General features: G+C 27.1%; 1 protein-coding gene across 1 annotated transcript; it reads left to right on the top strand.

Moving 5' to 3' along the window:
• Window positions 1-4514: 4514 nt before the first annotated feature.
• Window positions 4515-12361, top strand: LOC135930412 (glutamyl-tRNA(Gln) amidotransferase subunit A, mitochondrial-like). Its single transcript, XM_065467237.1, has 11 exons — window positions 4515-4535; window positions 4583-4730; window positions 4773-4968; window positions 5016-5282; window positions 5344-5519; window positions 6206-6339; window positions 9055-9197; window positions 10114-10268; window positions 11550-11646; window positions 11752-12005; window positions 12186-12361. The coding sequence occupies exons 1-11, from the start codon at window positions 4515-4517 to the stop codon at window positions 12359-12361; spliced, it is 1767 nt and encodes a 588-aa protein (XP_065323309.1).
• Window positions 12362-15404: the final 3043 nt, after the last annotated feature.

Here is a 15404-nt window from a genome sequence, read left to right as displayed (position 1 = left end):
ACTCAAACCATAAAAACATTTATAAATAAGTGGTATTCATCTTTTTTTTTGAGTAAAATGATCAAGTACTGAATTATAAAAGTTATAGATTTTAAATTTTTTAATAATTTTTTTTCAATTGAAATCAAATCGATTTTGGCTCATCCTGTTTTTGCAAAAAGATTTGATTTTTTTTAAAGATGTAAAACTCCGTTCTGCACTTGCTGTTGTTGAAGTCAAAGTTAAGATGAATTTTCATAATTTAAAAAACTCTTTAAAACTTTTCATCAAATCGGTGCATATTAAAAATTCAAGTATTTCATTAATCCTTTTCTTTCTAAATTCAACATCCCGAAACACTACCTTTAATTCGGTTTCCAGCTTGTGTAAGTCGAAAAATTGAGAATAAGTCGTTTAAATTATCTAATAAATATTTTGGGAAATTGATTATTGGAATTCACTAATATTTAATAATTCGACGAATTTAATATTTTTTGGTGTAAGACATATGAAATAGTAATCAAATCATTTTGAATATTGCTTGATAGCCCAATAAAAACTGCACTATTTCTAAATGATGTTTTAATAATAAATTTTCTTCCACGAGCAAATATATTAATACAATATAATTTCCTCTATTTACTGAATTAGAAGATTCATCATCACCACGGAATACGAGCTCCTGAATTATAAGAAAGCATATAGAGTTAATCAATATTTTCAACATTTCTCTATTTGATTTGACTTTTAGAATTATGCTGTTCGATTGATATTTTGCGCATCGAATCTATAATATTTTCAATACTTGGCCAAATGTTTTTAATTGAATCATCGACTGAAAATAAGCGGTTGATTCTTTGCCGTTTAACTGCTTTTGAAAAATTATTCATATCCGAATATCTTTTATCATTCCAAACATATTTTTCCTTTGGGAATAATAGGCATGACCAACAATATAAGAATTAGAAACTTCACATCCAGTGAGCCAATCATATTTTTCATATTTATAGATGGAAAAATTACGGATGCAAGTTTTGATTTCTTTTTTTAAGTTTTGTAAAATTGGTTTTTGGTCTTCCTTTTTCCATAATCAATTTTTTCGCATCAAAATTTCTTGAGCTAAATGATAATGTTAATAATTTTTCAAAAATAAATTTACAATTATTAAACATTAATTAAGGTTTTAAAAATTAAATAATTTTTTATTTAAAAAAAGTAAGGAAATAAATATTATATAAAAAAATTTCCTTCTCTTTAATTTATTTAAAAAAAAATGGCAATATTAAATTTGCTTCCCTCATGTATATATTTTTTAACGTAGTAAAAATAATAGTATTTCTTAATATACTAAAAATAATATTAACTTTTTAACGTTATAAAAATTATATTAATTTTTTTAAGTTATAAAAATTTTATTAATTTTTTCAAGTTATAAAAATTTTATTAATTTTTTTAAGTTATAAAAATTTTATTAATTTTTTCAAGTTATAAAAATTTTATTAATTTTTTTAAGTTATAAAAATTTTATTAATTTTTTTAAGTTAAAAATTATATTAATTTTTTTAAGTTAAAAATTAGATTAATTTTTTTAAGTTAAAAATTATATTAATTTTTTTAAGTTAAAAATTATATTAATTTTTTTAATGTTATAAAAATTATATTAATTTTTTTTAACAAAGTCAGTTTAGTTTATTTAGCATAGTAAAAAGATTATATTAAGTTTATTTAAAAATTTTGTAAGAAAAATTTCAAGGAAAGCAATGCTTCCCTAGCTTCTATGGACGCATCTTCACTGATACATTATAATAATGACTTCTAATATAATATTGAATCTTGGTATTCTATATTGTGATTGAGAATAACAAATTTTATTTCGTTTCACCAGAAACTTTGAATGTGAATGAGAATGAATCAAAAATACGCTACGTCATCCAACGTTTCCTATTTTATTTTAATTTAAAGCTATTTTTAAAATTTACATTAATTAAAAAACATAAAAAAACGTTAAATTGACCAATTTATATAAAATTTTAATTGATTCAATTTGTCAAATAAATTATATAAAACGGTAAACAATTTAGAAATATATATATATAATAAATTATCTCTTCTTATATTTATTACAGACAATCTCTACTTTAGATAAGTTTACCAAATATTTATGGTAATACAAAGGAATTAATATCATTTAAAAGGTAAAAACAATATATTATCCAAATTAATTCTTATATTTATAATATACAATCTCTACTTAAGAAAAGTGTACCCAATATTTATGGAAATACAAAGGAATTAATATCACTTAAAAGGTAAAAACATATAGACAATCTCTACTTTAGAAAAGTTTACCAAATATTTATGGTAATACAAAGGAATCCCCAAATAGGGACACCAAGCCTATAATTAACTCATTTACCCCCATTTGAGGGCAAGCAGCCTAAAATTTTTTATTTACCCTCATTTGGGGGAAAGCAGCCTAATATTTTCTATTTAACCCCATTTGGGGGCTCGCAGCCTAATATTTTTTATTTACCTCCATTTGGAGGCACCTAGTCAATAATATTCTAATATACCCTTAAATGGGGGCACGCAGCCTAAAATTAATTTTCTATTCACCCCCAAATGGGGGGCGCCCAGCCTCTGCCTCAAAAATATAATTTGAATAAACAGAATTAAATCTCTATTCAAATCAGTTGTTAAACAACATCTTTTAAATATCCTTATGAAGTGAAGATGGTAAAATGTGTTATAAAATTGAATGAGTGTTAAGGTTGTTACATGATTACTATTGGACCGATTACCCTATAATCATTTTTATTGAATAAATTTTTTTTAAAAGAACACTATTGGCTAAATTTGATTGACGGTTTTTGAGGATTATTATAATAGATATATTAAAATTAAAAAATATAAGAGCGCTGTTAATTTGTACTATAATAAAGTATAAATCCAGGGTTGCTCATTCATACAAAATATTGTTCGGTTTATAGTTTTTTATTATAAACCAGTCCATAGGCGTAGCCAGAAGGGGGGTGGCAAGGGGAAATTTTTTCCCCCTTCAGAAATTTATAACCTTTTGTAAATATCTAATAAAAAAATATCCCCCTTAGTCCTCTCCCCACTCCCTGATATGTATGCATATATCTTAAATAATAATTTAAAAGAAAGAATGTAAAAGTTGATATTTTTTTATAAAACTATTCATCATAATTTATAGATTTTTGGAAAAATAAATTTATAATTATGTAAAATGAACCAAAAATGTTTTTTAATAAATGGAATATAAGTCAAAAATAAGTCTTAAGACAGAAGTGAAATGTATTATAATTATTAATAATAGATCCATAAAATTACTAAATAATATAATATATCAAATATAATTTTTTATAAAGTGAGTAATTTTAATTTATTTATGTTGTATACACTTTTTAATGTATATTTTATTTGATAAAGTGATTTATTTTAACAGATGTATTAATTTTTATGTAAATGACTGATGATATTTATTATATTAACGAAATTGTAAAAATCACTTTTTCATTTTATATAAACATTTGATTCAATTTAATTTTATAATAATAAAAAAAATACAAAGAGAAAGTTAACAAAATTTTATCGAGGCGATGCTCTTATTCCAATAAAATATATACGTGAAATTAAATAAAATTTCAATAATTATATCTGAATCCCCATTAATTATAAAATCATGTAGATTCTTTTATTCAATTTAATTTTATAATTTAAATAGAAAAATTTATCTTAATAAAAGTAAAATATAATTATAAAACTATTGATAAAATTGATAAAATTAAGTCATAAATTAAAAAAATATTAAAGCACAATCAAACAGTGGAATATTATGTGTCGTAGGTTTACAGTATATCTAATTATCAAATGACAATCAAGTAATTTTTACCAATATAGCGAATTATATATTTTACAGAAAACTATAAAATAATGATAAGGACATCAGAAAATATCATTTAAAGTCATTGTGGTATGAATAATATGAAGATTAAATTTAAATACAATTATTACCTAAAATAAATAGATGGCGTTAAATAATTAAATGCAAATTGTTGCTATATTTAATATCAAGAGCATTGATTAGTAAAATTTGTTAAATTATTAACTGTAATATATTTTTTAACTGTCAAATATGTCTGTAAAAGTGGAATTTTACCTAGTGTTTTATAACTAATTCTATATAATAGAGTAAAATCAACTATATGTCTACTTACTTTTTATAAATAAATTTCTTATAATTGTTTGGAATAAATTATTACCATGCTTTTATATTAAGGTATATAATTTTTTAATTTCCCCCCTCCCCCCCCTTATGAAAATCCTGGCTACGCCTATGAACCAGTCTAAATTTGGAAATTCAATAACTGTCCAACACTCTTCCCTATTTACACGAACATGGGCATCACCTATGACATACGTCATTGATAGTAACTAAAGTATAACAATTGCCATTTCAATTTTTTAAATATTTAAATTTCAAAATATCGTAAACTTCGTCTGCGAATTTTATGAATTATACCTTGTTGGAAGTTTTTGAATAGAAATATATATATAAGATATATATTCAAATTTTTAGGTTTTAGATTTACTGAAACATAAGCAGACTAACTTTTCAGAGATATATAAGTTCTGCTTAAATGGAACAAATTATGCAAATAAATTAAATGCATATATAACTAGTAATAATTACGATTTTATAAATAATACAGGAACATCTTCTAAAAGTATTTTATAACTTATTAAATATAAATTATAATATAATTAAGAAAATCATGATGATCCTTTAAATGGGTTTCCTTTTTCTATTAAAGATAATTTTTGTACTAAAGATATTAAAACTACATGTGCATCAAAAATGTTGTATAATTTAATAGCAATATATGATGCAACTATCTATAAAAGATTATGCGATGCTGGAGCAATATTAATGGGGAAAACAAACATGGATGAATTTTCAATGGGGTAGTTTTAAAAAACATATCCAATTTAGTTTACACACATGTATTTAGGAATGCCAGCATAAATAGCTTTTATGGACCTGTTAAAAATCCATGGAATATGAAAAAGAAAAATATACAACTTAAAAATAATATTTCAAACAGCATCTTTGACAATAATATAACATTTAATCAACTGAAAACTGCTAAATTTCATACAAATCCAAATAACCTAATAGAAAATGATAACCAAAAGATGTTAGAAAATGATGATTTTCATATATCTGGAGGTTCATCAGGTGGATCTGCAGTATCTGTAGTGACAGGCTCAGCCTTTTAGTAAATTAAATTTTATAATTTAACTTCTAAAGTATATTTTTTTAAAAAATACGTTTTTAAGTTCAATAGGCTCAGATACTGGAGGTTCAATAAGAAACCCAGCCTCTTATTGTGGCGTGATAGGGTTTAAACCCACATATGGCACCCTTTCAAGATTAGGCTTGATACCCTTGGCAAACAATTTAGACACTCCAGGCATTTTTTCCAGGTCTGTACAAGATTGTACCTTGGTATATAGTAAGTCATCATAGTAGTTTAATCACTAAATTATACTTTTGTATTTGTGAAATAATGGGCTTCTGATTCTGACTAATATAAAAAAATTTAATCATGCAAATTATTTTCATTATACTGTAAAACTTGTCTAATTTGGGCTCTTTATAATTTAGCCAACTCCCTAATTTGACCTAAATTTTGAGTAGCACAATATTTTATCCTTTCTTTGATAAATTAAAATTTAAACCTGGCCCTGGTAGTCTAAAATATATATAAAATTTTGGTCCAATCCCAGTCTAGCTATTTTTATTTGTCCACTATCTAAATGCTACTTTTAAAGATGTTACTCTCCTTTTTTTGTTTTATAAATTTTTAAGGAAAATTTGACTTTCTTTTAATAAAAAATATACAAAATTTAAAACATAGGCCACCAACTCAAGTTTTCAAAAGATAGATTTAAATTGCAACCCTGATAAACCAGCTCATGTGGGCATCTGATTTATATATAAAATAAGAAATAATTTTCGAATGTAAAATAACGGGGAATAAAAAATCAAGCTTAATATACCATTTAAAGAAATTTTTTGTAGATTGTTTATTTTTCTCAAAAAGGACGTAGTAATAAAAAATATAGTTATTTCATCTTTAGATGTACTCTGTATATATTTTGGGATTTATATAATCTAACTTCTATAATATATCTTTAGATGCCATAGCAGGATTAGACGATGGAGATCTTACGACATCCGCTAAAACTATCAAACCTTCTATGAGCCTCTTTTCTTCTAATCACGATAATAAAAGCGAAGATGAAATTCTCGTCAGGATCGGGATTCCGCAAGTATTTTTATTAAGAATTTTTCAATATATATTTTTTTAAAAAAATTAAAAGATACTAATTTAGTGATCTGCGAATCTCGGTTTGGCATGATCCTGGCCCGTTCTAAAAATAATTTTAGGCTGGGTTGGAGAAATTCGTAAAATAATTTTTAGGCCAAACGAACTGGGTTTAAAGTTGAACTATTAAGCCTGATGTATTATTTTCACAACCATATCTTCCCAGTGAATGACATTAATTACTCGCCTTTAATAAACTATTTATATATTAAAAGTTTGCATTGCACATACATTGAAGTCAGCTGTGAGTCAAAGCTCCGTGAAGTTGGTCGAACAATTGGAAGCACTCACGATGAATCATATATCATTTTTTAGTGTTTCGTTACTCGTTAGTGCTTCGTTACTCGTTAGTGCTTCAATCCGTATATTAGCCGAATTTAAGGAAAAAAAGTTACAAGCAAAAATAAAAACTTGTGCCAACTTCACCCTTAAAAGTCGATTGAAAACACTAACGATGAAATATATATCATTCTTTAGTGCTTCGTTAGTGGAGGTTAGTGCTTGTCAATATCATTGGCCTGGGTTGGGTATACGTCATTGAAAAGCATTTAGTTTAAAAAGCCTTTTGACATTTCGTTTCTAAATTCCTTTCAATGGCCGACTTCGAATATATGTACACTTTTTAAAATGCATTTTAATGAATTAATGATTAATGTCTGTCTTCAGTATGTATATTTTAACCCTTCAATTTTATCCTAAACTAAATGCGGGCTAAGCAGTTTGTCGTGGTCTAGGACTAGTCCATATATTTACTATGCACACAGCATACTTACAAAAATAAGTATCGAATCTAATATTTGCATCATTCATATTCGATTTGTATTTTCCAATCTAATAATTGTATTATTCGTATTCAAACGAATAATACAATTATTCCATTTGATTCGTCAAATATTCGATTTGATAATCGAATTCTTTGAAAAAAAGTATTAGATATCTTTAAAAATGAAAAATATACACCTTCCGCAAATGAATAAAAAAATCCCCCTCTATTTAATTAGTTTTTTTAAAAAAAATCATAAAAGTAACGAAACTGGTCATTATTTTTGTTGGGATTAGTGAATATGCAGCTTAGAACAATGATTTAGGTAATGCGCTGTTCAAAATACAATATTATGTAAGCCTGGAGATTTTGCTCATAGAAGGCAGAAAGGACTGGACTTCTATTTACCGAATCTCGAGGCTAACATAATATTATTTAGTCCGAAATCTTAATCGGTCCCTTTTTAAAAACCGACTCAGATCGGACCGTTTTTAAAAAATCGACCCGAATCGGGCTTCTTAAGCAACACTAATATTTATCCGGGTAATATAACGAAATTAATTTTTTTTAGCTCATCCTATAAAAACGGAATTTGGGACTACAAGTTCCCCCCCCCCCCCCCAACATGAATAATGAACTGGATTCTAAAAAAGAGTAATATGAATATTTAGCTTAAATAAAATTCTTTGGGTTCTGACGTAAGGGCTCTCTTTGGGTTCTGACGTAAGGGCTTTTATTAGGCCAGATAGTTTAACCTCTATACTTTGGTCTTTAAGTAAATCCTTAATTTGGATCTCGACATACGTCTCTTCAATCCCCAAATAATGTAAATTCTAATTCGGTTGAGCCAAGGAAAAAAAAATAACCAATCGCTATCTTTTACCTTGGACATATGTCAAAGCGGAACTTTGAAACTTTAAAAAAAATGTAGTCAGTAAAATAAGAGCTCTCATACAGAACATAAGGAATTTTATTTTTTTAAAACAAAGTATTTTAAATTACTATTTTAATATATAATTATTCATGTTTTTTGGGGAACTGGTGACTTAGATGGGCCCCGCCCAATGCAGACCTCTATTATGAATTAAGCTGAATTTTATTGGCCAAGACTAAGCCGATTTTTGATTGGCTTCATTGTGAAATTACTAGGATAATTATTAAAATATTTATATTTTTTTATAAAAATTTTTTTTTAAAATTCGTCAGTTCCCAAGACAGTATAACCTTGACTGCACAAAGCCGTGACCCTGTCCTCTCCCCTGCTTACGCGGGGACCGAAACCAAAAAAGTATTCGATAAATGGTATTTTTATCATTTTACAAACGCTTTAAAGCAAAATCATTTAACTAACCTGATTTTGGACCGGATAAAAAAAAATGTTGTGTAAGGAGGAATGGTATTTAATAGTTTATTTTCTTTTCTACTTATATAGGAAAAGTTGAATTTTTTTAAAACTATTTAATTTAAAGGAGATAAAAGTAACACTTTTATAAAAAAATCTTTGTGAATAATTTGTAATTGATAATGCCAACTTTCTTTGCTCCACGAGGGTGAAATATACTTTCAAACAACCATGTTTTTGACCGAGTGTTTGGGTAATAAAAGAACCATATTATAAACTATCTAGGGTATAGAAATCTGAATCGATAATCATATCAATTTTGTAATTTAAGTTCCAAAGCGCTAAATAAAACCTAGGTGGTATAAAATTTCCCACATTGCCTCTACTTGTTATTCCCCCCCCCCCCCCAATCTTATTCCTCGAGGATTAACTCTTTCAATGATACTTTCCCGCTTCATAATTACATTTTATTTCTGAAATTTTTATAAATAAATAACTCGCGATAATGAATAATTAATTAAAATTTATTTAATAATAAAAATAAAAATTATCAGGAATTCCTTAATCATCCTACTCTCGATCCCGAGATCAGATCGGAAGTTTTACGTATAGCGGATAAATTAGCGGACTATAGTTCTCACATAGGTGATAGGTACCTGGTGCCACAACATTTGAATGGTTTAGTAGATAAATCAAAGTATGCTTATATATTTATTATTTTTTTGGATATCTTTGAAATATACAAGTTATATTACACCATTCAAAAAAATACTGTATAAAATTTGTTAGCCAAAATATTTTTAAAGTTATATTCTGAAGAGTGGGACTTTATTAAGAGAGAGACACGATTAAATATTATTAATATTATTATAGTTAAAAATGTGCAACAGATTAATCCGCGCAATTAACGTTTGTAATATTGATGAAATCGCCATTTTGAATATAGTTAGAATTCATTTAAGTTTAAGCTAATTTAAAAGTATTTTTTTTTTAAAAAAAACAATAATATTTTATTTCTACTAGTATGAAGATGATAATATTTATCGTTTCGGATTTTATTAAAATTTTATTTTTTTTAAAAAAAAATATTTAAACTTCCTACCTCATATCTTTCTATTCTTAGCTATACATAATTCGATTAGGTTTATTTAAAAAAATGGATGCCGTTCGAAATCGAATCACCGACCATCTACGTTTCACTTGTAACAATCTGAATCTCTAAAACTTACTGATTCACCCACAGCTGCCATTTAAAAATGATGTTTTTTTTGTATTAGGTTGCGCATTCATGGTAGGATCCCATCCCGCATGATTAACAGTTGATCCTTTTTATAAAAAAATCTGTTTATGATACCTCTTTCTTTATTAAAATCAATAATTCTTACATTATTATCGTGAATGGAATGAAAGATAAAATTAAGATTAATTAAATAAAAATTGATCTCATATATAGATCTCATAAGCGGACCAGCTGTTAAATTCTGCCGAATCTGATTCCACTATGAATGCAGCCTTACTCTTGGTATGACCACAATGAGATAGTAGGTAAATATATAGTTTGATCATTTTATTATATATTTTTTTAACATAACGTGCAAATATAAAAAATAAAGTGAACAAATTTTAACTCCTCCAAAAAAAGTCAAATTTGCCCTTACAACTTTACCCAAAGCATTGCCCCATTTCGACGTTTCCTTGGCATGTTATACCGTTTTATCAGCGACCGATATTTGTAGCAACATGGCTAGGTATGACGGGATACGATACGGTAATTTTATATCCTTTTTTTAAATAAAAAATGGTTAGGGAATAAAATATTTATTAAACAAAAACAAGGACTCTGTCGCCATTCATTCACTTAGAAAAATGTTAAAAATATCGTTCTTTCTCTCCTAATAGATTAGATTCTTAGGACTAGAACCAAATTATTTTTTGTTTTTTTCATCTTTCTGCATTTTGTGAACCTTATAGGATACATAGACTTATTTATTATCAAAGACTGCTCTGTAGACTTATAAGAATGTTTTGATCATTGGAGTTGAAACATTGCATATTTTGGATGCACGTTCCAGTTTCCTTAAAATGGGAAAATGTTCTATTCTGGCTTAACTTTGAAAATCATAATTTGTCTGAACATTCTGGGGTCGCTAAAAATACTTTTAATTAGAAGTTCTGGAACTAAGCTGAAACGCTCTGATTAAATTACCAGACGATCCATACCATTTCGGAATAAAATTTTAAACCATGTTCCCTCGTTTCCTGATAATGCATGCCAATTAGAAATCCTACATTATTAGAACGAGACTCATTGTTATCTGAAACTGGATATTTATTTTCAGAATTTTTAATTACATCATAGCAAACAAAATGCCCCAAGGGATGGCCTTGCTGAATGCCCTCACTTTAGTATTATAATAACTTTACAGAAATCAATTTTAACTAAATGTTTATCCAGCATACTGAGCCTGTTTTCCCATTAATGAAGAGGAAAGAGTATGCTAGATATCTGTGCACCGATCCTGTTTGCTATCCGGTTATCACTAACTATATCCTTTCATCTTATAAAAACGATCCCACTTAATTGGCTCCATCTGTCTTAACGAGCTAATAGACCAGCAGTAGAAATAAATGGTCTTTGCATTCACATTTATTGTAGATTGAACGGGTGGGGTTATATCGGGCGATTAAATGCAAAGTCAGACAACCTCGGTCTCGAACTGAACCCGAAGTAAAAGAGAAAATATTTTCGAGTTCAAACACAGATTACCAATTTTTTTTAACATTTCGTGGGTTCTCCTTAGTGGGAGTCATATGTCTTTTTTATGGCCATATTTTATTTTATAATTAAGGCAGTTGAAACTATTTTAAACATAATCACCATAATTTTCTAACTAAATAATTAATAGAAGTGTTATATTTAATTTAATATAATTTATATTTTATTTGGCAATGTTCTATATTTATTTCGGGAAAGTTTTAGAATCTGATAACATCCATGTCCCATAATTTTAACCTTATCTTTTTTTTTTTGAAAAAATATGTATTTTAGGTTTACGCGAATCGACTATGGCAGACACTAGAACAATCGGATTCAACGAAATTGTCAAAGGAAGAATATTGGCTGGAAACTATTTTCTAACCGGAAAGTTTTTTCAATATATTTATATTACAATTTTTCAACCCTCCCCCCTACCCCCTTACGATGTTATAAATTAAGTAACGATCTTACCTAAAAATATTAATTTATACAGAAACGCAGAAGCCTTCTTCCAACAGGCTTGTAAGGTCAGACGCCTAATTTGTCAAGATTTTTCCAAAATTTTTGTTTCTTACTCGGAACGTTCTTCTAATAGGGATTATTCATATGAGCCAAACCCCAACTGCGTTGATATTATATTGACACCTGTTACATTGACAACCGCTCCAAAATATTCGGAATATCTCGAATACACTCACGAACAAGTGATGGATCAGGATATATTCACGGTTCACGCTAATTTAGCCGGTACCTATATTTATTTCTGATTTGGTTTCATATTATTATGATCGACATAATTGTTAACGATTAATCACCTTATTTTTTTTTTCTCTTTCAATAAATGAAAGAATCCATTATCATTATTCTTTATCATGATGTTAGTTATAATATTAATCTAAAAATTTATATTTAAATAAATATTATAAGGTATCCCCGCCATATCTATACCTATAGCGTTGTCTAGTACGGGCATGCCTATAGGATTACAATTAATGTCGAATCACTTTACAGAATCTCTTTTACTCTACACGGCCAATTTATTGGAAGATGTGATAGGTTTTTTCCCTACCCTTAAACCTTTGCCTGACGAATTTTTGTTGTAAATTGTTAATAGATTATAATTATATTGTGAAAACTTTTAAAACTTCATGGAATATTATAAAAATATATTTAAAAAAAATTAAATAAATGAAAATTGTTTAAAACTTTCATAGCACAGATTGAAAAAATATCACATGAGAAACTGGGTCATTCTTAGAATTGGATTAATTTATAGCTTTTATATTTTAAACATATATGTATATGTTAGCGACATGTGTTATTATTTCAACTTTAAATCATTTTTTGAGCGCGTATTTAAACATTTAAAAGATCTCACCGGAAATGTGTACCACCAGCATGTTTAGAAGACCTACCCTATTGAATTTCAGAAACTTGATATTATTTATATTGGTTTTTTGGCTTAGAGTTTTTATATAAATTATAAATGACGCAAAATTTAAGGCTAAAATTGTCTAAAATTCATAAGATACGTATTCTAAACATGCTGTAATACATTTATGGTTAAATCAGGTTTTTTAAATTTAAAAAAACGCGGTCAAAAAATGATTTAAATTTGAAAAAATAACATACCGCCTAAAAAAAAACATTAGTGACTTTAATTGTTATTTTAAAATTTTTTATGTCTTTTGCCAGGAGAGTCAAATATATTCTTAAAACTTACACATTTTAAGTGCCAAATATGATTTTAAAAAATGATGATGTAGGAATTTGAAGGATTTTAACACGCTCATTGTTGAAATTTTTTTTAACTCACCCGCCCGCTAATGGTTTTTTCAATTCACTCGCCTGCTCATTATATATAAATTTTGTTTAATTTGCCGATTTAACGTTCAAAAATAATTTTATCGGTTGTTTTGGCTCTTTATTTATTTTAATGCATTTTTACTTAAACTTATTAAATATGCAATATTATGAATTAAAATTATGGCTGTGCTGATTCATAAATTTTTCACCGATCCGATCTTATATTTTCCAATATTACTAAAAAAACAGTTCCGATATTTATATTGATTTTTATTGACCATCTATCTTTATATCAATGTCATAAATATATCATCAATATTTTCTATTTAAAAAAAACTAACTAACTTTCACAAATAATTAAGTGTATTTATTATTATTATTTATTTTTTTCATAAGTTAATATTCTCATTTAAAATGTTTACAATGCCTATAGGTGAAAGTAATGTTTGTAAAACAGCTCCATTTAGACGATTTTTCAAAAGGGTCAAAATCAAGATATTATTACTTATGCCTCGAAATTTCGCCAATAGAAGTCCAAACCTTTTTGATATCTGTGGGAAAAACCAATAAGGTAAATTTTGAGTTAATTCTTAAAAATGGCTAAATCGACGTTTGGGCAACGCTAACTGAATCTTACTCGTTAGATATTTTAAAATCCTTTTCTTTTTTTTTTTAGGATAAAATAACAAAAAATAATGTAAAATTCTGAACTATTTTACAAATAAATTGTATAATTAAGTTCCCACAAATGGCGAGAAAGACAAGATTTGATGGAGAATGCGGATCAGATTGGAAGCTGGCTTATTCGGGTAAACTAAGAGCAGCCATTAAACTGAGAGGCATAATAATTAAATTACTCTATTTTAATAAAAGATGCGAAATTATTTAATTTATTATTTAGAGGGCCCGATTTAGAAATATTTCGTAAGCCTGCCTGAGCCAGAACTAAAAAGCTAAGGTTAGAAGTAAAGCTTCGCAGATCTACCCATGGCCAAACTCGGCCCTAAAATTTAATAATAAATATGACCGAATGACGTTTTACTAAAAATGTGATACCCAACATTCAACGAACTAAGTCACATAAATATATGGCAATTTCAAAATCTTCAAAATTTTCACACAATTTCTTATCACTATTATTAAATTTATATATATATATATATATATTTTTAAAATAATCTTTTTATAATGTAATGTATATAAAAATTCAAAAGGTATCTAATTTGTAACATTATTTAAATTTTCATTTATACTACACCAGGACAGTAAATTACAGTGAGGCGAAATTTAGCCCCTCTCAATAAAATATCGCAAATTTTGTCATTATCTCGTACAATGAAAATATTTTTCAATATTCTCTTCTGTCAAATAATATTTATATAAGGAATAGGAATACACACTTTTTTTATATACTAGCCTGAACGGTTTGGTATCGATTGATTTACCATTGTTTAAGTTAGAACCCCTTTCCCAGATGTGCAACAAATTGATTCAGGGGATCCTACAGTATCTCAGATCTTACAAGGAAGGCAAAAAACTGAATCAGCTCCAATCATTTTATTCAACCTATACTTATTTATAAAAACTAAAATAAAATCTTCTTTCATTATTAGTAACAGTCTTTATGATTTGAGTGATTTTGGTATTTTTATTCGATTTTTAAAAAACGGCCGATTAAGATTTGATCCAAATAAATATTATGAAAGCTTCGTCATATGGCAAATAGATGTTCAAAACCTTTCTGCCATCTATAAAGCAAAATCTCTAGACTTGCATAATATTATTTTGGTTATAACTTTGATGGGGTCATTTTAAAATTGACCCTGAATCGTGCTTATAAACCACTAATAGACGCTGGCCTATTTGGTGATACCTGAATTCAAATCAGTTGTAAAAAATATTTGCAATATGAATAACTAAAAAATCTAACCTATCCATTTTATTTCTTGGAAGTGCAAGCTCATTTTCTTTATAAGAAGTCTTGGCACTTTCATCATTTTCATTCTTCCAACCAAATTAACTACATTTACATTTTCTCCTTCCTCGATACAATACGAGGTGCGTTGATGCCCCTCATTCCAGCATAATATTTTGTGTCTTCTATTTTATTATCAATATATTATAAATAAATAGCTTTCTAAATCATATTTGGATATAACGAGGACGCTCAAAATGAGCTATTTTTGGTAAAACTTTATATGTTTCTATATTGTTATAATTAGTTTATATTTAAAAAGTGGCAAAAAGATGTCAAAATTGCAACATTTTGTTCAATAAACAGTATAGTTATGTTCAAACTTTATTTTAACCACTTTACCCTGTTGCTTAGTAATATTACTA

This window comes from Gordionus sp. m RMFG-2023, chromosome 1 (genome assembly GCF_954871325.1).
Source record: "Gordionus sp. m RMFG-2023 chromosome 1, tfGorSpeb1-WG-v2, whole genome shotgun sequence".
NCBI classification, from domain to species: Eukaryota; Metazoa; Nematomorpha; class Gordioida; order Chordodea; family Parachordodidae; genus Gordionus; species Gordionus sp. m RMFG-2023.
The sequence above is the reverse complement of the archived record's forward strand: the minus strand, read 5'-3'. Positions and strand labels throughout refer to the sequence as shown.

Excerpts from the sequence above, each read along its gene's own strand:
- LOC135930412 (XM_065467237.1), top strand. The coding sequence starts at position 4,515 with ATGAATTATACCTTGTTGGAA. Across the intron at positions 6,340-9,054 it reads TCAGGATCGGGATTCCGCAA|GAATTCCTTAATCATCCTAC; the intron begins GTATTTTTATTA and ends AAAAATTATCAG. Across the intron at positions 11,647-11,751 it reads AACTATTTTCTAACCGGAAA|AAACGCAGAAGCCTTCTTCC; the intron begins GTTTTTTCAATA and ends TAATTTATACAG.